This window comes from Mastigoproctus giganteus, chromosome 12 (genome assembly GCF_048544385.1).
Source record: "Mastigoproctus giganteus isolate SK-2022 chromosome 12, ASM4854438v1, whole genome shotgun sequence".
Taxonomy (NCBI): domain Eukaryota; kingdom Metazoa; phylum Arthropoda; class Arachnida; order Uropygi; family Thelyphonidae; genus Mastigoproctus; species Mastigoproctus giganteus.
Window position 1 is genome coordinate 85,922,017 of NC_143586.1, and position 22,600 is coordinate 85,944,616.

Genomic DNA, 22,600 nt, shown 5'->3' on the forward strand with positions numbered 1-22,600 from the left:
TTATTTAGGTATTTCAATAATAAAGTCTGGCGAAGTCGTCTCTTTTTCTCAGCGTACAAGTCTTTGCAGCATCAAAACCCATCTTGTAAAATTTGCCATATCTTGATGCTACGTTCAACATCCAGATCTCCATTCATAATCGCCTTGCAGGTTATGTCATTCCCCTCCAAAAAACTTTCTCCAATTCTGTTGAAAATTCTTTTGGTGCCATTTCAGAATTGTTTTCCTTTTCTTCATCTGCAGTTTGCTTGTCAATTTCAAAGATAGTTACATCATCTAAGGTCATTTGCATGTGAGTCAATGCAGTCACATACATTGGCAGTGTCAAAAAGTTTCAAATCAAGTCTTTTCCGATATTCACAATGTCTTTGGCAATTGTCTGAATTTGTGATTCAAAACCAGTGAAATAATTTGCCAAATGGGCAAAACATGCTGCCAAACAGATCAAATGTTGTTGGCAGCGATTTCTAGCCAAGATGCAAATATATTTTTGATTGGATTTAAAGGGGTAAAAAATAAATTGTGAAATGAAAAGCTATCATGTTGTCCTGTCAGGATGGAATTAAGAAATACTGAGCACTGCTGCATGTTGCCGATGACTGCCTAAGGGGAGCTATCTGCAAATGTGCATGTGCCAACAGCTCCCCCCCCACCTCAGGCACATTTATTTGCACGTGCATGTGAGACAATAGAGTTGGCATTGCAGCATATATGTACGCGTTCCTAGGCTACAACAATGCAGTATATATGTAGAGTACGTATCTAGACTGTTGAATTAGTTTTAATATGTACAGTAAATTTTTGATTTAAACTTAACTGAAAACTGTGTTATAGTGAAACCTGTGCTGTCTGAGGCCACACTAAGCGAGGTATTGCTGTACAGTAGATTCTCGATTTTCTGGGATAGATGGACAAAAAAAAAAAAATCCCAGATAATCGATTTCCCAGTTAATCCAAAAATACAGTAAGTTCCCACCGTATGTAAGACATACATTCCTGGACTTCTTATGTAAGTAGAGTTTTATGTAAATCGGGAATGATTAAAAAATATCGCTACTATATCCCTGATATGCCAAAATTACAAAAACCACAATATCCTCAGAAGAATGAAGAAAAACAGTTATATATTTTTAATTGGTTCAATTAAAAAACTATCTGGGCCAGAGTGCCACAAGAAAAGAAAACACGAATGTTATTGTACTGTAAAAACTGATTTGTATTTCGTTATTGGTTATTATAGCTGACCTCACTAGTCCCGATCGCTTCGCCGCTTCTCGTATTGTCTTTCTCCTTTATTGTGTTCACCATTGCCACTGACAAATCTAAATTCTGCACGATACTTGTTAATGTTTGGCCATTTTCATACATCCTTATTATATTAATTTTCTGATCCAACTCTACCGCTTTCCTTTTCTTGATAGACTTACTAGTACCACTGTCACTTATTCTCTTAGTCAGCACCATGATAATGGTCAAAATGAAGTTTTCTGAAAAGAACTTCACAGGGTTAAGGCAAAAACTCACTATTATCACTCCATGCAAGCTCACATTTTACTAAAGCACATTTTTGCAGGTCACTGCCATAAGACAATAAAAACAATTTGCACTTTCCGGGTTACTGGGATTTTCTGTTAGTGGAATTAATTATAAATGGGTAGTAAACTCTATCTTATTGCATTTGTGATAATACCAATAGCTGGAATTCTGTGAGTTGTTACATTATGGTGAAATGTGTGTCCCCTTCACTTGAAATCTTCAGTCATATAAAAAAATTATAAATAACATAAGGTAAGTCCGAAGCTACGTAAGTCGGGGACGTGCTGTATTGAAAAATGTTCAGCAACATACATAAAAAGTGTGGCGATAGATAAAAAAAAAAAAAAAGGGGGGGGGGGGGGGGGAGAACATTACCATGTACTACTCGCGTGTCAATATGATGCTATATGTCTATTTTAATCTAATAGCTACCATTTATTTTTGAAAATGACGCGTATGGTTTGGTCACCAACATTATAATGGTTCTTTAGAGCTTTAACGGATGCACCGTTTTCAAACTTTTGAATAATTTTAAGTTTTTGTTTAATTCTCTTGCGTTTGCCTATCATTTTTGTTTTCCAAAAAAAAAAAAAAAAAAATCCGACATTCCTGACATAAATAACAAAACAATGTCCTTTTGCGGTGCAATGGAACACATCAAAACAAACCAAACATTTTTGGTCTTTTTTTTAAGCAATGGGTGTGAAGCCAGCAGGAGTTGCAAGATAATAGGCACAATAATCTCCTAATGATGCTTATAATGCTGCTTCTTGTCGCTTATTCACGACTTGCAAAACACCTGTTTATACCTATTCTAGTTATTACTTGAATTTTATGATTTCTGGTTGATTTTTTTTTTTTTTAATTTGGGGTCTTGAAGTGTCCCGGTTAATCTGATCCCGATAAATTGAATCGGCTGTATATGTTAATTTTATATGCAATTAAGTGCTATTATGTGGAGCAAAACTTTCAGGATTCTCCCACTAATAAAATCAGTGGAAAAAACATCTACAACAGTAAATTCCTATACTGTTGTATGGTAATAAAACCATTAATTCTTTTATTCCGATTTGTAATTTTGTAGGTTTGCAGTCCACACTGGAAAAAAATTTAATCTACATAACTTCATTATTTTACATTGTAATGTAAAATATAAACAGGTGATCATGATAATATATTAGCCAAATAGTGCAAGGGAGCCACAGGCTTCTACAGCACTGGTCAAAAAATAAAATAACTAAATTAAAAATATATATATATATATATAAAAATAAAAAATCTGTACAGATAACTATGACCAGCTGACTTCTGAATTTCCAAGCTGTCAGCTTCGATTACCCATGGACGTAACTTATTCCAGTAATTAAATAAACTTTTATATTTTAATAAAACTAGGTAGACTCCAATACTTACTTTTCAGAATCTTTAAACACAAACTTTCTTAATTTCAAGTCTCTCAAAACAATGCCTGCTTCATGGCATGCAGCCACAGCTGAAACAACCTGATGAAACAGATGAACAGCTTCATGTTCTCTTAAACGTTTTTTATTGCGAATATATGTATGAAGATCTCCATATGAACGTGGAAAGATTATGTAAGTATCTGTTACACCAACTATCACTTCCTGCACTGAATTTACATTTGGATGGCTATCAACTCTGAAGTGACCCATCAGAGCTTCATTATACTGACTGTTGGGTACAACCTAAGCAGAGAAACAAAATTCTATATTTTATAAATGCTCATTTTTACTGCAGTCTAGAAATATTTTCCAATTTTGGAATATACCAGAATCAAAAAGAAATATGAGGTTTGATCAGAAAGTTCAGGAACTGACTGAAAAATCTTGAAATTGTAGTATTCCAGTGAGTTGCAACTTGTCACGTTTGGTGACTCAGCTAGACATAGTAACACATCAATCACTAATTTATCTGCAGTCAGCCTAAATTAGCACATGTTAAAAAAATGTTTTGTATTTCCTGTATTTTAAAAACAAGTGATTTTACTGACCAGTTAATTTGCACAAAATTTAGTTTTAATTTGGAGAAATATGCAATAGAAACTATGAATGCTAAAAAGAGCTTTTGGAGAAGCTCTTTTGCTTGAAGACTTTTCAGCAATTCACACAGTTTAAAAGAAGGCTGCTTGCTCGTCAAAGATTATCCTCTCATCACCTTTCATATTTCACCTTCAAAAACCCATGATTCAATTGCTGGTGTTCATGATCTGACTGAAAGCGGTCAATGTTTAACTACAGTAAGCCCCCGCTATTCGCGGTATCTGTATTCACGGTTTCGCAGTCGCTGATTTAATATAAAATGAAAGCTAAAAAAATGTGAATTTGAAATCACCATGAACATTTTCCACCATAAAAAAACATGGGCGTGGCTAAAATCATCTTTCCCGGTCACAACAGCGCTCAGTGGGTGGGGGGAGAGGAGTGACAAAATCGCGAGTGTGGATGTTTCTCGCTAATCCTTGTTCAGTATGTGTTATGTGCTTGCCATAGAAGGTTTCGTCGTTTGCTTTTAATTTATATGCTTATAAATTGAATAAATTTATCAGTTTATAAATTGATATGCTTACAAATGTGAAAAATCTACCGTTTTGCAGTGTGTTAGTTTAAACAGACTTTTTCGAGTGTGTTAACGGAAGAAAGTGACTTTATTGTGGACAAATTCTTTTCTAACCCCTACAAAAATATGGCTACGACAAGGGAATTGTGAAAAGATCAAAGAAGGTGAAAGTGGTGAAATGGTTTCTAATGGTGAAAGTGTCTGATCAATGGCAAAACATAATAAAATCAACAGTACGATCAATCAAGAAATCGGAAGGAAAAAATCCACCGGTGTCCGTGATAACGCGCTAATTGCTTCAAAAATTTGCTCTGTAACTCGTGATGTTAAATTAGAAAAAATGGAAAAGGCTTTAAATCTGTGGATAGAAAGACTGAACTCAAAATAAAATTCCCTAAGTTCACTCATCATTTGTGAAAAGGCAAAACACCTTTATCAACACTTTAGCGAAACTGGTGATAGAATTGGTGGGATAAGTTTTTTAGCTATGGCAAAGGCACTGGGATTGAAAGATTTGTTTGAAATTTCTAATAAATATTAGATTTAATATTAAATTGTTTCTTATTTTCATTTCGATGTCTTATGCTTGCATTTCATTATGTACTGTCTGTGTAAATAGTCATATTATGAAGGTACATATAATACATACATAGACAAAATTTTAGACTAGTTTTTCTTATATATTTCATACTTTGGAATGGAACCCCTTTATTACTATGGGAGCCATAACTCAGTATTCGCATCATTTCTCAGGAACGTAACCCCCATGAATAGCTGGGGTTTACTGTATTCACAAAGTTGCTAATGAAACTGGTATCTCTTATGGGAAATGTCAATCAATTTCAATACAAGATATGGCAATTCTGATCGAAGAATGACAAGTTTTTGCACATCAAGATCTTCATCAACATGCTCCTGCTGGCTGGCCTACACTATTTCCTCCATTAATGGTGGCAAATTGTGGGAATATGGATGAGACCCAAAAATAAAGACCCAGTCCTCTCAATGGAAGATTCCATCTTTTCCAATGCCTCCCACCCCCCCAAAACAGGCCAACCTTGATCAAATGTGAAGTGCTTATTGTATTTTTTTTTTTTTTTTTTTTTTTGACTCACAGGGCATTGTTCATTATGTATTTGTCTCACACGATCAAACAATTAACCAGAACAAAACAAAATAGTACAAAACAGTTCTACAGTGATTGTGCAATGCTACTTATAGAAAACATCCAGAGAAGTGGGCTTCTGAGAATTGGTACTTGCATCATGACAATGCCCCCGCAAGCTGAGCTTTTCATTCAAAAATTTCTTGCAAAGCATTCCACATCACTGTTGTCACCATCTACCATTCTCACTGGATTTAGCTCCCTGTGAGTTTCCCCCCTGCTTTCCAAATACCGAGAACACAGGAACTATTAGCAATTCCAAAAAAGGCCTATCAGGAATGCTTCCTGAAGCATAGTATATAGTGTCAAGGAGACTACTTCAAATTGCTAGTAAGCTTCATTTTTAAAACAGTCTAGTTCCCTGAATTTTTTGATCACACCTTGTAACAATGCTATGATAATTAACTGAAACACTCTCTCACCTCTCTACAATATTTCTCATGCCAATATCTGAATAACTACCTGAAACAAAGAAATTTCTTGCAACTACTAACTAAGCATAAAAGCAACAAACTTATCAACTTTTGATAAAATACAATAGAACCCAAATACATTCACACATAAATTTTCCCCTGTACTAGGTTTGGTTTTTCAAGTCCCAATTTCAACTCTATATATTATAATGTATTATTTTCCCTCGTAAGAAGTGTCCCGGGTAAAAAGTTTTCCCGTATACAAAATTCGTGATAAAGAATACAGTGTATTATTATAATGACGTTTTTTTAAATACAGAAATCTTTATTTTTAATAGTAAAAAAATATATATATAAATATAAACATTTTGGTAATCGAACAAGTTAGTGCCAAGCATCATTTTAGTTCATAGTAAATCACCGAAGTTGAAATGGCATTGTTTTTGATGTACAGTATCTCATTGTGAACGCCTTCATAACGAGTTCTAATATTGGACTATCCCCAATAAGCAATGCTTCGCCAATGGAGAAGACTAATGTTACTTATTCTCGGCAGATACCACCACCCCTGGGTGGTGGTATCTGCTACGAATCCACTGGCGAAGTGTTCCCTATTCGAGAATCAAGTGTTGAAGTGTTGCTTATTCAAGGTAGTTCAATATGAGGGCAACTCGTGAAGGCATTCACAATATGAGATATCACAAAAACGATGCCATTTCACCTATTTCTACCAACTAAAATGATGCTATGCACTAACTTGTTCGATTGGTGAATTTTCCAGTCTGAGGCTTTCAGCGCTAAAACCTTTTTAGTAAAAACATTTTGATGTAATGGAAGTGACATATTGCAATTGTTTTCATCGATATCCACAATTGGATAGCGTCAACCACGAGAAGCACAGAAGCATTTGCAATTAAGTTGTGAACTGTACTAAGATCTATGGACCCTTTCAAAAATCAAACAGTTTGCAGACCCGCCCCTCTCTCTTGGCATACTCTATGCTCAGACATGTCCATCCGATGCCTGGGTTATGTAGCGTCATTGATCACTCCACATCACACTCTGCCACTGCTTTAATGTCCATTTCTCCGGTTCTCTGAACCAGGATAGACGGTGATGTAAGATGCTGCAGAGACAAAGACTTACGTGCAGCTTCCCAAGCAGGATAATTCAATTTTTAAAATGTTTTTTGGATAGTTGGTGGTCCCATTCTGTCCACTGTCTTTTGAGTCAGGATATTTCTGACTATCTATTTTATAGAAAATAGATAGGCAGAAAAAAATATGAAAAGAAATTTCAAAGTTTTATGTTTAAAACAACTCAGCTTTTTTTTTTTTTTTTTTTTTTTTTACACATAAATATATAATAACTTTATTTATCATCAATTTGCTATACATGGAACAAATAATTTGACCAATTCCAGGTTTGTTTCACGGACTCCAGTTTGGGAAACGCTGACTTAGTGGATTGTTTGTTCTGGCTTATTGTAATTGTCACTTTTTAAGCATTTAGGTATGTTGAAACTCCTAAGGAGCTCATCCTTCCAACTTGGTAATGAGTTTAAAAACAGAATGTTAAGCAATTAGAAATCCTCAGTTTAAAAATGTTTCCCATAGGCAGAGTAAAATATTTATAAATTCTGAAATAGTACTTAAAAATTATCTTTAACTTTATGTATGTGTATCTTTTCCTTTGTGTAGTTAATATTTCATACCCATAGGTCATTTTCCCTTCTCATAAGTTCTAAACCTCCAGTCCGTTGGAAAACTTATTCGGGTTCTACTGTATATTAAAAATCTAGAGTCATAAATACATTAAATGGAATAGATTAAATAATAAAATATTAACAATCAAAAGCATTAAAAATACAGAAAAAAAAAAAGGTTGCTTTCAAGGAAGAGTGCCACTTTATCAGTTCCACAGTGTACGGCATCACACCAATTTAAATAGCCCAAGTCACCATGTGATGAAAAACTAAGGACACAACCATTAACACACAAAATGTGTTAAAGGATATATTTGAGCAACTTCATTACAATTAATACTGGGACCCAATATAAAAATATGGAGTGCTTCAACACCACACAGGGGAATAAAAATGAGTGCAATCAATTATTTCCGCATCATCGGGATTAAGTGGTTATGCTTCTCACATAAAAATGCTCTGCAATGGCAGCAGAACGAGTAAAATTAGCAGTTCTGATAACACCCCATATTCTGTAATATCTTCTGATCTCCTGCCTGACTTGCTAACATAACACATTCCACCACAATCCGGACACTATTTGCAAAATAAAAAAGGCTGCTCTGAGACAATGCAATGGAAGTCTTCACATTAGTAATGGACTGTACCTTCTCATCATGGAGCCACACACACACACACACACACACACACACACACACACACACACACACACACACACACAAAATGGTACCTCCTATAATTTTACATACAGAGATATAATTTTACATGAGTATAACCACTACAATGCTTTCAAAAGGCTTTAATGAAATTTTTGGTTGTGGTAATGACTGATGTTTCTATTCCATGCCATATTACTTGTAGTCCAAAGTGCCTACACCACATCTCATCCATAGTCACTATAACCCAAGAAGTCATTTTCTTTGCTTCCCTTCATATCACATTAGGTGCTGGCAGACAACCCCATTTACCAACATTTTTGTCTTTGAAAAGACACTTGGGAACCTACTTTACACAGACTTTTTATACTGAAAACTATCATGGATAATGGTGTAGATAGACCTGCATATACAGCTACTTTGCCATATCTTCAACTATCATGCACTGATCTTCCCTGGTGTTGTTGCCTACCAAGTTAAGTAAGCTAGTTTTGGGCAACTATCATCCTCCAAAGTTTTTCTTCCTTCATAGTAACAATTAGTTTATTCATACACTCACTGTACATGATATTAAATTGTCATGTGTACCTATTTTCCACCTGCCAGTGAATTTCTAATGTAGAGATGCCATCTGATATAAGAAACCAAATAACACGGCACTGCACTATTTGAACATGCCACTATAAATGCGATAGTTTCCACTGCTGTGCATCGTATCCCAAGAATGTAGGACCACCAACTATAGGGTCTGCTGGACCCTATTGTCCAGCAGTAACATTAGTAATAATTTTTAAATTTACCTATGGCAATATATAATTTAACTCTTTTAGAGTGAGTTTGGCAAACGTGCAGACCTCGTACTGAAAGTTTTCAGTAGTGGCTGGCTCGTGGAGTGAGTTTCTGTTTTTGAAAATTTGTATATAAATGTGTTCAGATATTAGTTTATTCTTATGACTTGGGTGCACAAAATTAGAAGTTTATTACCAAAAATCAACTCAAAATATAAACAAAATTAAATTTGTAAAATAAATTTTACATATATTAAACTTGTAATATTTATAAAATAATTTGCATAAATAGATGTAAAATAATATTTTACATCTATTTATGCATTACTTGATTCATTTTCTGGATCTGAATTCCAGGGAATTTAGCCAGACAACAGCTGAGATAGTCATGATCCCCTCTGATATTAAAAGCTGTTTTCATGTGACATAGAAATTACGTGGAAACACATAAGAGATGGCAGCACTTACTGGAACATTAAGACAATTTGTATATAAACATTTTAAATGACCCTTTTCATATTTTCTGGTGTGGCATTAGACAGTACATTAAAGTGTCTTGCACAGTGCTGCAAAAAAGAGCTTGAAGTAGGTAGATATTCTCATTTATTTACTCTGACTAAATGTTACGTGATGTGGCCATAGATAGTTGTATAAATTTTTGCTAACATGAGGCAAAATTAGATAAAAAATAAATACCCCTGCCCTCAGGTATCCTAATAGCCCGGAGTTTTGAAACGAATAGTTGAAGGAAGGTGAAAAGTACACAAATGAAGACTATACAAACTTGTACTTGGGTTATCTGGGAGCATAATTAACTGTTCATGGCTGTGACAGCCCTGGATGCTGTAGTTATGAGGAAATGGTTGTGTGTTTTGAAAATTTAAATGTCAGTCATTAAGATTAATTGCTTATTAAACTAAATTATAATATTTAAAATATGAAAGACATGCAAGCTCAGAAGGTTAACTAAAAATAAATAAATACAAGAGCTGTTCAATAAAGAACGATCATAATTTTCTTTCACAACATACCTTTATTAATCATTTGTATTTTGATGGTCCTTTTCATCATAGTAATCCCCACTTACTCCGTTTCTGCCATTTTTCAAAAATGTGCTTGGAAGTCACGTTTTGACATATGCTTGAGAATCGCCTCTGCCATCTTTACACTTCTGCTGATGACTGGAAGTTTTAACTAGAAACTCCTTTCACTTTGGAAATAAATTAAAAAAAAAAAAAAAAAAAAGATTGCAGGGTGCAAGATCAGGGCTGTAGGGTGGATGAGGAACACATTTCATATTAATGCTGACTAAGTACTCAATCACAGTATGAGCAATGTGAGGTCTTGCATTGTCATGATGCAGCATCCAACCACCTGTGGGCAGTTGTGGTCATTTGTAATGAATGTGATCCCACAAAGTGTGCAGTACAGTTCTGTAGTAAGGTTCCATAACAGTTTATGCTATGGCACAACGTGCTAGTAAACCATTCCTCAAATGTCAAAAAAAAAAGATGACCATAACCTTCCCTGCAGAAACCACAACTTTTGCTTTTTTCAGAATTCCAAAAAGAGCTTTGGTGCTTACACTCTGGGTCAAAATGATGAAGCCATGTCTTATCCACTGTTATCTCCTTGTGCAGACCATCACCAAGTCAGGTTTGTTAGGAGCTGCAACAGATGGTTGCAGCTGCTGACAAACCTCCGTGCAAACTTTGTTGCTCAGGTGTGAGTAGTCTGAATTGAGCGTGCATAAACAAGTGTCATGCAAATTGTCTGGGAGAATACTGTGCATGCTTCCTATGCATATTTTCAATATCTCTACATTTCAATATCTCTAACAGTAAGTTGCCTTACTGTTATACAGCAATCTTCTCTCACAATTGCAGAAGCATTGTTTATGGTTTCTCTAGTGACAGAAGTGGTCAAAGCTCTAGGACCACTGATTTTTATGATTGTCACATCCCTATTTAAAAACTTTCTAAACCACCTACAAGCTGTGCTATATGAAAGCATTGGTTCACCATAAACCTCAACGTTTCATATACTTCAGCTGATGCTTTGTTGAGACAAAGCAAATTTGAGAGTAGCATACTGTTCTTTGCGTGTGACATCCATTGTTATGTAGGCAAAACTGAACAGGCATAAACTTGACCAACTGCCAAAGGTCACACCATGTGCATAAGTCAACTGCACAGTTGCTGTGATGCAGTTGGTCTAGTCTTAATTTCCACAGCTCAGCTAGAAATAGCAACAAGCAGTATGGTTGTTTGTGAAAAATTATGATCATTATTTTTATTGAACTGTCCTTGTAAAATTTAAAAAAAATCCCATTAATATTATCTTAAATATTAATTATTCTAATTATCATAATTACAGATAAATTAATAACTGGTAAATACAGGTAGTTCCTGCTTTACGGGTTCCCGGGTTTACGAGTTTTTTTTTCTTTTTCAAGTATCAACAAAATCGAAAATATGAACATTAATTGCAAAAAACGAAAATGTTAAACATTCATAAATATTGCATTTCAAACCATGTGCATAGCTATACATACAGTGTACCCCGCTTTACGATATTAATCCGTTCCAGAGACACCACCGTACGTGAAAATATCGTAATGTGAATCCAGTAACACATTGTTTTTTGGTAATTCGTTCCACAACCTCTGAAGTTGAAATTTTTGCTATATAAAACTCTAAAAGGTTGTTTTTATTATTATTATTTATTATTAATACCCATATGGTGCAAGGAAGCCTGAGGCTTATGCTGCACCAGGGAAAAAAAAAGTTCCAGAGTTACCCTGAGAGAAGGAGAGAGTCAAAAGTAGAAGGGAATCACCAAGAAAGAGAAGAATGATGATATCCAGCTCAGGACCCTGGGTGTGCCAAACCCATACTCACCAGATGGGAGCCCCCGGTTTGTTTGTTTGTTATTTGGTTTTTAGGAGCATTAGCAACTAAGGCCATATTGCTCTGGGAATATGCGGTGGTCATTCCCTGACCTTTCCGCATCATCCGTATTTGGTGGTGACGGTCTCGAACCCCGGTCTAATCAAGAAGCGTGTGCTACGCACTGCTGCTCCTTCCCACCTGGCTACGGAGGCCCGGGGAGCCCCCGGGGTTACAGCATAAATTGCATTAGTTACCAATTAAAATCTTTAAAATACACTACACTTTCATCGTTATCATATGTTTTGTTATAAGAACCAATTTTGAACAGCTTTGTGATATTTTTCTAAAGCACATTTCTGGAGGTCACGACCATAAAACAATTTGCACTTTCCGGTTTATTCGGCTTTTCTGTTAGTGCAATCAATTAATTATAAACAGGTAGTAAACTCGATATTATTGGATTTGCAAAAATACCGATAGCTGGAATTGTGGTTTTTTACGTTATTATGGTGAAGTGTTTCCCCTTTACTGAAATCTTCAATTGTATAAAAAAACAAATTTTCAGAATCTTCTCTTCATTCTTTTTTTTTTTAAAGCTTCGTAAACTTGTTACTCATTGTAAATCGTGTTAGTTGCAATTTGTGCGTTCCGTTAAAAAAACGCTTATGCATGCTATTGAAATTTAAAAAGAAAAGAGAAGATTATCTTGGAAATAAATGCCTCTTGAACATTTCTGAAGATGACTCCTTGTGTGACAAACCAATGAGTGCTGAGCCAATAATGAGTGATCAACGAGTGTGCATTTAGTTGATGTGATGGTGAAGAATAAACATTCTTTAACATTTGTAAGTCAAATAATTTCTCTATTATTATAATTTGTTTGATTTTTCAGGCTACGTTTTCATTTCTTTAGATAAATCAATCATTGCTTAAACAAACTAATTAGCTAACTAATTTCATTGTTAATAACGTAACACCTATTTTTAACATTAGGTCTATGGGAAATAAATTCCAGCTTTATGAGCACGCACTAGGAACGAATTAACTCGTAAAGTCGGGAACTACCTGTACATATTCAATCATAAATGTACTGTTGAAGAGAAAACATTCCTACAAATTATCTCAGTCAGTTACTTATGTTGTTGTTATTTGGTTTTTAGGAGCATTAGCAACTAAGGCCATATTGCTCCGGGGATATGCGGTGGTCATTGTTCTAACCTTTCCGCATCCTCCGTATTTGGTGGTCACGGGCTCGAACCCCGGTCTAATCAAGAAGCATGTGCTACGCACTGCTGCTCCTGCCCACCTGGCTACGGAGGCGCCTCAGTTACTTATAATTGATAACATATTAGCTTACATAAGATAGTATAATTACACACACAGTGATCACTGAATTATGACCACTTACCTAATATTGTGTTGGGCCACCATTTGCATGGATAACATCTACTATTTGCCTAGGCACTGACTCCACTAGATGTCTGAAGGTGTCCATGGGGATTTGTAGCAATGCTACCTGCAAGGCTTTCCAGTGTCAGAATAGATGATGGTTGCATGTCCATACATCTCACTTCCCATTCCAAACCATCCCACAGGTGTTCAAATTGGATTGAGGTCAGGTCAGGCAGATTTGGAGGCCAATCAAGATGAGTGCTATCTTCACAGTGTTCCTCAAACCACTCGTTCACAGTACAGGCCTGATGGTATGGTGCATTATCATCTTGGAAGATCCTATTTCTGTCCGAGAAAAAAATGCAACATTGCAGGTTGCAAACGGTCTCCTAAGAGCTGCTGGTAGCTGTCACCAGTAACATGCTGGTCCATACACACCAGGGATCCTAGTTCTTGCCAGAAAAACATGCCCCATATTAAGCAATCACTGCCACCTGCCTGGATAGTGGGCACCATGCATAATGGGTCCATGGACTTGTGCTGCTTGAGCCACACACAAAGCCATCAGTATGTTGCATCAGATATTTGGACTCATCCGCCCAGCACACTCATTTCCAGTCCCACAGCGTCTAAACAGTGTTGTCAATACCACAGCATTCGTCATTGATAATCAGTGGTAAGGAGAGGGTCTCTTGGATCATCTACTATGGAATCCCATACATCAAGTGTGCACCACATTGTCATTTGAAATATTGTTCTTGCATTCTTCATATTACATTGTGATGTCAATTGTCACAGTGACCTGTCGTTCAGCCTGTACAATATGCTGCACCCTACACTTACCACCAACATCCACCTTGCATAATCCTTTAAAATTCTTTTGGCAGGAGGTGGTTTGACCTGTTCAACACCATTCTTTGTAAACCTTAACTACCGTGGGCAGGCCACGAACAATCTACAAGACATGCTGCTTCCGATATACACAAGCTCCCACAATCATGCTGTTTTGAGACTCCATGTTATCTTTACTACATCCCATAACTGCTACTTCATTACTTTAACTTGCACAACCAGATGCAAATAACCATTTCTCTAGTGTATGAAGCTGTTCGGCTTTTTATACTGCAAGCTATTACAGATGGGGTGGTCATAATTCAGTGTGTGTGTGTGTGTGTGTTCAATTAACCTTAACAGGCCTGCATCTTTTATAAATAAGATAATTTACTTTAATAAGCAATTAACCTCAGTAAGAGACATTAAATTTTTATAATGCATACTTCCAGAAAAGATAAACTGAGACAGCTTCATCTTTATATCATTTGCCTTTGTTATGGAAATGCTATAATACATTTTAAGGCTTTTTGCTACCTGAATATGATGTGTAGTACTAACTATTCCCACATTCCGAAACAAATATCTATAAGGCAAAGTCAAAAGTGCTGTCTGAAGACCAGATCTGCAAACATATAGAATAATGGGGCATTCTGTAGGTAGCACATACTTCAAGGTAGTATTTCATCATCTCGTGAAATACTTGTCATGGTGGCTTAAGGTCATTATTTAGGCAAGGAAAGTCTAAACACATTGTGAAGTACACATCTGCATTTCAAGTTGATAAAGGAATGTAACAACATACTAAACAAGCAAGAGATGAAATTCATAAGTCACTGAAATCCAGTTTCATGGTGAAAGCTCAATATATTGAGATTCCCTATATATATATATATATATATATATATATATATATATATATATTTATCTACAGATATCCACAATGGTTTTTTTGTGGCTAAATAAAACACATCCACCATGTCGTAGATTGGCACATGTGACCTATATTGGCTGGCAAACAAATCTTTTACTAGTATAACTTAAAATCACAAAACATCAAATTTTCAGAATATAGTTATCATTACAAGATATATATATATCCACAGAAGAAAGATGGGTATGCCTAGTAGAAAAAATAAGGAAATTTTCTTCAACAGAAGCTGGTATAAATGCTGCACAATAACAGACGACATTTTATAACTTAAGTTAAATTTTGTATTAAGGCTTCATACAACTGTAGAATGTTCATTTATCTTCGCTCTCAATATGGATCTATTCAAATCTAGAATATTTAAATATATTCCAAGTTAAAAGAAAGTTTGGTATCAGTTCAAATAAAAAAAATATGGACCTAACATTTTTATTATGAAAAAATTATTACAATACATACCTTATATGCACATTCTTCATTTGTTTGAATATTTATGCAACTTTTTAATGTGCTACCTTCAACCCCTTTCAAGAGTAGATAGTTGCCAATCTTTTTGGTATCTGTGTTATCAATAGATGTCAACACAGGAGGAGTTAACGGAAGGCCAGAAGTAAAATTACTTCCTTCAAATAACTTCTCAGCATTCTGTTGCTGCAAATGTGAAGCCTGATTTATTTTTAATTTTAACTGTGAGGCATTCATTCTTTAATTAGAAATATTAACCACAAGATGAGTTCTCTGTTGAATTCTCTGAATAATTAAACTAAAAAAAGAAAAAGACTGTTTAATAAGAAATAATACACACTGCTTTTTAAAATATCACAATATACTATTTCTTACTTTTACACCATTAAAATATAGTTAACTGTTTCACAAAAGAATAGCATTCTATCTCAGCTTTCTATATCTATCTGCACCATAAGATAAACCAAATCTGCAGAACAATTAATAACTGTTTCAATAATTCATTTAATGAAATAATAGGAATATAACTTTTAAGAGCAAAATTTTCATGCCATGATCCTTGAGGAAAAGGGAGAAGTAATTTTTACAATTAAATTTAATATGTCAAAAAACAATGGAGATAGATGAATATCTGTGAACACATCAAAATATGATCTAAACCAGTGTTTCTCAATCTTTTTACTCTCGTGGCACATTTTCCAAAGAAGAAAAATTTCGCGGCACACCTACGTAGTCATAGAAGAAGAAATTTCTAAATTTCGCGGCACACTTGGAAAATTTTGCGGCACACCCTTTGAGAAACACTGATCTAAACTATAGCCATAAATTCTTTACTTATATGTATTTTCACTGTGAAATGAGACTTGTTACAGTAATTTTGTTCAAAATTCCCTAGAAATAGAAGAATATGCAAAGGAACTACTCGCAGGTATCAAATGAAATGTAATAACATAAAATATAGTCAAGGATAAAGGAAATATTTCATTTTATCAATCATTTAAGTTCTATTTAGATGGATTATTTCATAAAGTTAAAAGATCTGTTTATATCGGGATAGATGTATCAGAACTGGAAGGAGAGTATAACTTAAAGTTGCAATCAAAAAAACTCACAAAATTGCTTTATACATATTGTATGAGATATTCCCACAATGACATTTTCTAAATAATGTTTTGTATATGGTGATTTTATCATAAAAATCAAAGTTTCAGAACTGGCACATGCATAGTTTCTACATTTAAACAGCTTTTTCCCACAACAGAACAGAATCTGTCCACATTACACAATTATGGGAAACATGATACAAAAGTGAGTATATATACTTACAGAAAATGTCACCAATCCAGTGTGTGTGTGTGTGTGTGTTGCAGAATGAAGATCTTTCCTAAATAAGAATTTAATGATATATTCTGAACCTCTTTCAGAACAGTTTTACAATTATTTTGTAGAAGAAATAAAATTATTCAAAAAAAAATTAAATGCATATGAAAATATTAGGACATGAATGAAATGGCAAAACAATAGAGGACACCTATACAAATCAGAAAATTCTGATTTCTTAAAAAAAAAAAAAAAAAAAACATAATTCGGAAGGAACCTTGAGCATCTTATATAAATTTATAGTTAATAATATTTACGATATTAAAAATTTATAAAAAGTTCTTTTCCTCCAATTTGTATTCTAATATCATCTAAATGAACATATGCTTCCTGGATTGTGTAACATTAGTAAACTTCTTTATGACGATTAATTTTCCATTAAATTTACTTGTTTTTATGAACCATAACTTGAAAATATTTATATATAATTAAATTCTACATTCTTTTGTGCAATTTCACCAAAGTAATGTGCATGCAGTTAAAAGCATGAAACTTTTGTTGTCTGATGATAGTTCTCAACATAGTGCTTAATTTTTTTGTTTTAACCAGAGGTTTCTATCTGAAAATCTAAACAGATTCACACCTTATACATATCAGCAGATATGTATAAATTTCTCTGACCCTAATAATGGCTGCCACAGCTGAGTAGTCACGTGTGAGGATGCATAAGCACATACACTTTGAGTGATGTGGATCAGGCCCACATGACTGCTAAATATGGTGCAGTTTTTTGTATTCTCTCTCAATCTTGTGAGCTCCTCTAACCATGTGGTCATCCTGGAGTATAAAAAGATTTTTTTTTTAAAGAAACCCCCTACAAAAATAAACTAATAATTTTAACCTGCTGGCCTTTTAATAGTTCCAGATGAACACTGTGGTAAATTTGAAACAGTATGCCATTAATGTGAAAGTAAAAACTGAATGTTAAAAGTTAAGTTCCATGCAGTGGAAATTATGCCTTTAACATTAAAATTACTAATTAGCAATTAGTAGTGGTAAATGATGCAAGAAAACAGCACCAGCAAAAAAAAAAAAAAAAAACCCGACACTTCCCATTTTACCTATTCATTCCCTCCAATAGTTTGTAGCTCTTTCTTGAATTTATTTAGCTAACAAATTCACAACAACAAATGGAAGTTTGTTCCAGCAGTCAACCACCCACTGGCTAAAGGCCACACATCTATTCTGCAACTGTCCTCCTTCAACTTGAATGTGTTCCCTCATATGTAGTCTGAGCAAGAGGAAGAATCTCACCAGCATTGAGCTTGCTCAATCGTTCAAAGCCTTAAACCAGAGGTTCCCAAACTTTCTTGGTTCACAGCACCCTTAGTGAATCAGTAATTTTTTTCACGGCACCCCTAGGCCAAAAGATTTTGTTGTAATGTTGAAACTGTGAACTACCTTTAGCTAGTAGTTCATACTGTGTCCAACAGATGTCGAGTATCGCTGTTTCCCTCGAAAATTTAAAATATCCTACAGCGCCCCTGTGAGTTCGCTGAAGTGTCCTGGGGCACCGCGGCACACATTTTGAGAACTGCTGCCTTAAACGCCTCAATGAGATCACTTCGCAGGTGCCTAGTCTCCAGATGCTGAACTGAAGCCTTTCTTGGTAAGAGCAACCCTTTGGTCCCCTCACCAATCTCATTGCCCCTCTCTGTACTCATTCCAGCAACTCTACATCCTTCCTAAAATGAGGCCTCCAATCCTGTATACAGTATTCAAGGTGTGTTTTAACCACTGCCTTATACAATGGGATAATCACCTCCTTATCCCAGCTAGAAAAATTCCTGTATATCATTGACAAAATCCCACGAGCTGTCCTGGCAGCATGTCTGCATTGCTCAGAGAATTTATCTGAGTGCACAATTACCTCCAGGTCTATTTTCATTTTCCACTACCCTGCATGTAGTAAGTATCACAGCACTATATACTTCCCTGTATCAAAACAATAGGATTTATTAATTTAGATTACAAGTTAGAAAAATTAGCTGAAATTGGAATAATAATAGGCCACATGGTTCAGATTCCTTTAGAAAACCTTCTTCCACATACAATAAAATTCCATTATAAAAACAGAAAGAAAATGCAATTTACATCTATTATCAACTTCTGGTAGACTACCCACACAATCAGACTAGTTATTTGAAAGTTTTCGGCAGAAAAAAAAAAGTTGTTTCTATATACTGGATATAACATACTAAAAAGCACATTGAGGTAACAAAATCTTCACACATTTTTACTGAAAAAAAGAATAAAAAAAAAATTTTATGTGCATTTTGCAATGCCTTTCATTATTTTAACTATATATGAGGAATACAAAGAAAAATGATTTAAATTGTGACAGTGCAAGAGCAGCACCATGAACAACAGGCCTTTCTTTTGGATCAGCACTGAGGCTGTAGTGTATGTTTGTACACCATTCAATACTGAAAAAAAAAAAAAAAACTTAAATAAAGGATATTGCTTGTTCTTCATTATTTTATTTTTTTAAATTAAAAATAGTTTAATAAGGTTGGCAAAAAAAAATTAGGATGCAAGCCATTTGTATGTGGAGTTAACCATAAATAAATCAATAATGAGTACTAAAGTTCATGTAATCAATCAGCTTTAACAGAAACTTTTAAGCCTCCTCTATTTGCTAATTTTCACCAACATGCCCAGTTCATGATTAGCATTCTAATCTGTACATAATGTTTTTTTAGCCATTAGTATGCAAATATCAATATCTCTAATATCTCAATCACATTCCTAATTTGTAGAATGTAGAAAAACGGAAGAGGCATACTGTTTCAGAAGGTGAGCTACCACCAAGTGGCGTGTACATCCAACTGGTGAAAACTTATAAAAAACTGTGGCAGAAATATTAAGTGATAAGGATATATTAATTCTCACAGATAAGTTACACAGACACCTTCAATTAGGAAGGTCATAACTAGAAGGCCTTGGAACTTTCAGGGCTATTCAATTTATCAAAAATGAGAAGAAAGTCACCAAAACAGAAAGGATGAACATAAAAAAGCCATATGTATAGATGGGAAACTTGATTATTAAAGTAGTCATAATATTAATTTCTTTCAGAAATATCAGCAGCATTTGACAGAGTTATGAACTCTGAATGTCAGTATAGGAAACCTGGCATGTCCTACAAAAAATCAGTTATTAGTATCAAGCTAAATGATGCAAAGTGATTCGGAATCAGTAAAGAAACTTAAAATATTAAATTAAAAACCAACTACCAATATTATGTAATAATTTAATGTTCAAACAAAGCACAACACTACTCAGAAAACATTTCAATAAGAAATATTCAAAACTACCAACACTACAAGTGTTTTAAGATGGTGAATTTTGTTTACTTGCATTTCAGAATTTCCCACTTGCAATAGCAGATAAGTTGCTAAATGACCTGAACCAACAAATCAAAGAGAATCTCCTGCATAACAACATAAAACTATGTTGCACAAACTGATACAGGAAAAAATTCTAATGCTGCAATGGAACATCCTGCTTCATCTGATTATTTAATCAGATCCTTTAACCTTATTTTGATCTCCACATGTTGAGTTTAGTTCTTCACAACCATAACCTTAAAAAAAAAAGATCAATATAAACTCTGGGAAGAGAACATTGCCATGAATGATGGTTTAAGCATTTTTCAGTTTGAAAAGAGGTATAGTAATTCCATTAGAATCAAAACTGACATTCCTTTCTTTAATTGCTGTCAAATGTTGCTATCGTTATTTGTTTGTTATTTTGTTTTTTTAGGAGCATTAGCAACTAAGGCCATATTGCTCTGGGGATATGCGATGGTCATTCCCTGACCCTTCTGCATCCTCCGTATTTGGTGGTCACGGGTTCGAACCCCGGTCTAATCAAGAAGCGTATGCTACGCACTGCTGCTCCTGCCCACCTGGCTACGGAGGCGCCATGTTGCTATCAAGGTATCAAAAATTTGGTTGGAAGAAAAATGAAACTTGGTGAGAGAAAACTGAAAGAGCTATAATTGTGAAGGACATTCAAACAACCAAAGCTTAATGTGTTGTTTCTATTAAAATAATAAATGTAAAAACACCATTGCTTACTCTCCAACTCAATACAAATAAATATATGAAGCACCTCAGTCTGCTATTACAGCCACAGTTACAGAAGAGTTGGAGACCAAAATTTTGCTTAATCCAGAGAGAGAATTGGATTAAAAGATCAAAAGCCGCCATGTCAGCTATTTCTTTTGGCCTATGGGTGCCGTGAAAAAATTACTGGGCCACTAAGGATGCCATAAACTGAGAAAGTTTGGGAACCTCTGGACTAGACAGACAGTAGCAAATTTAAAATAGAGAGAGGAGTTCAACAAGGAGACAACATCTCCAAAGTTGTTTACTGCTGCCCTTGAGAAACCTTTCAGAAAATTAGACTAGTCACAGGAAGAAGTCTATGTGAATGGAGAGTACCTAAACCATGGGTGTCAAACTCATTTGGGCCATTTCCTGTATTAGTGTACTTCATGCAGGCCACGCACAACCTACAAACCTTGCCATTGCTAAGCCTAAAGATGCTTTTTAATTGCTCAGTTGCTGCCGATTGATAATTGCAGCTGAGAATGCACTTAACTAATTGAAAGGAAATCAAAGTCTGAATAAACAACAGAACGAATAATGAAAAGCAAGTTTATTCCAGATAATACAATATTTCAATGAATCTAGGCCTTTTTGCCAGACACTTGAGTTTGTTTGCTTGCAATCAGCTTCGCAAGATTTGGAGTCAAAGATTGAGAAAACAACCTTAATTATGAAAAAAAAAAAAAAAGATTGGTGATGGTTAGCCTTGATCTGTGGGCTGTTTTGTTGGCTTTCATATGCAAAAACAGTTGTTCTTATAAATATGTGCTCCCAAAGTAACATAGAATTCGTGCAGCAAACTTTCTTATCTCTGGGTATTTTTACCCTAAATATGAGTAGATTTTTGGGATTCCAACTTCTCGGTATTTCTCTTTTAAAACTGAGTAATTCTGCAGATCAATTAGTTCCATTTGTATGGAAATGGGAGCTCTCTCAACATTAAAAGAAAAAGGACCTGCAAAAAGAGAAAAATCTTCTTGGTGCTACTTGAAATCTTTAAAGCACCTATCAAATTCATCTTTAATCTTTTCTATTCTGTCACAATATTTTGAAATGGTATAACTTTGACTCTGATTTTTCAACTGTTCACACACAGAAAAGTAAGTCAAAGTACCCTCTTTTAATTGAATTTGCTACACAATCAATTTTTTTTTTTTGAAAACTAGCCATTGCATCATGCATGTCGATATCAGCTGATCTCTCTCTCCCTGGTAGTTTGATGTTTAGATGACCTGTAATATCTACTAGGAAGGCCAGATCTTGTACCCAAGACTGATCCTTCAGAAGCAATACATCATGACCATTCATTATTTCTTGCAAAAGTTGTTGTTATTTGGTTTTTAGGAGCATTAGCAACTAAGGCCATATTGCTCTGGGGATATGTGGTGGTCATTCCCTGACCTTTCCGCATTCTCCGTATTTGGTGGCAACAGGCTCGAACCCCGGTCTAATCAAGAAGCGTGTGCTACCCTGCTGCTCCTTCCCACCTGGCTATGGAGGCGCCTCTTGCAAAAGTAAAAAACCTCTTTAATACGTTGTGGTAAAAACAACCAACGAACCTGTGTCGGGCCGAATTTAAACTTGTGTCCCTAAGCTACAAGATGGAAGAGACACTCTTACAGTTACCTGTGACAATATTAAAAAAAAAGAAAGGATTTTTTAAGATACAGTGAGTCCCCTTGTAATGTGAGGTCCTAAGCTGTAGCTTGTTTAGCTTATATGTAAATCCAGCCCTGAACCTGTGGGTAATACGGC

At 35.0% G+C, this 22,600-nt stretch overlaps 1 protein-coding gene across 1 annotated transcript in view; it reads right to left on the reverse strand.

Moving 5' to 3' along the window:
* LOC150077245 (tribbles homolog 2-like) overlaps window positions 1–22,600 on the reverse strand; it is a 59,136-nt gene that overhangs the window by 16,659 nt on the left and 19,877 nt on the right. Inside the window, exons 2-3 of the mRNA XM_090386052.1 lie at window positions 15,345–15,648; window positions 2,950–3,242 (exon numbers count right to left, since the gene is read on the reverse strand). Coding sequence (XP_090242178.1) covers window positions 2,950–3,242; window positions 15,345–15,587 — 536 coding nt within the window. The 5' untranslated portion in view covers window positions 15,588–15,648. The remainder of the gene's footprint in view (window positions 1–2,949; window positions 3,243–15,344; window positions 15,649–22,600) is intronic.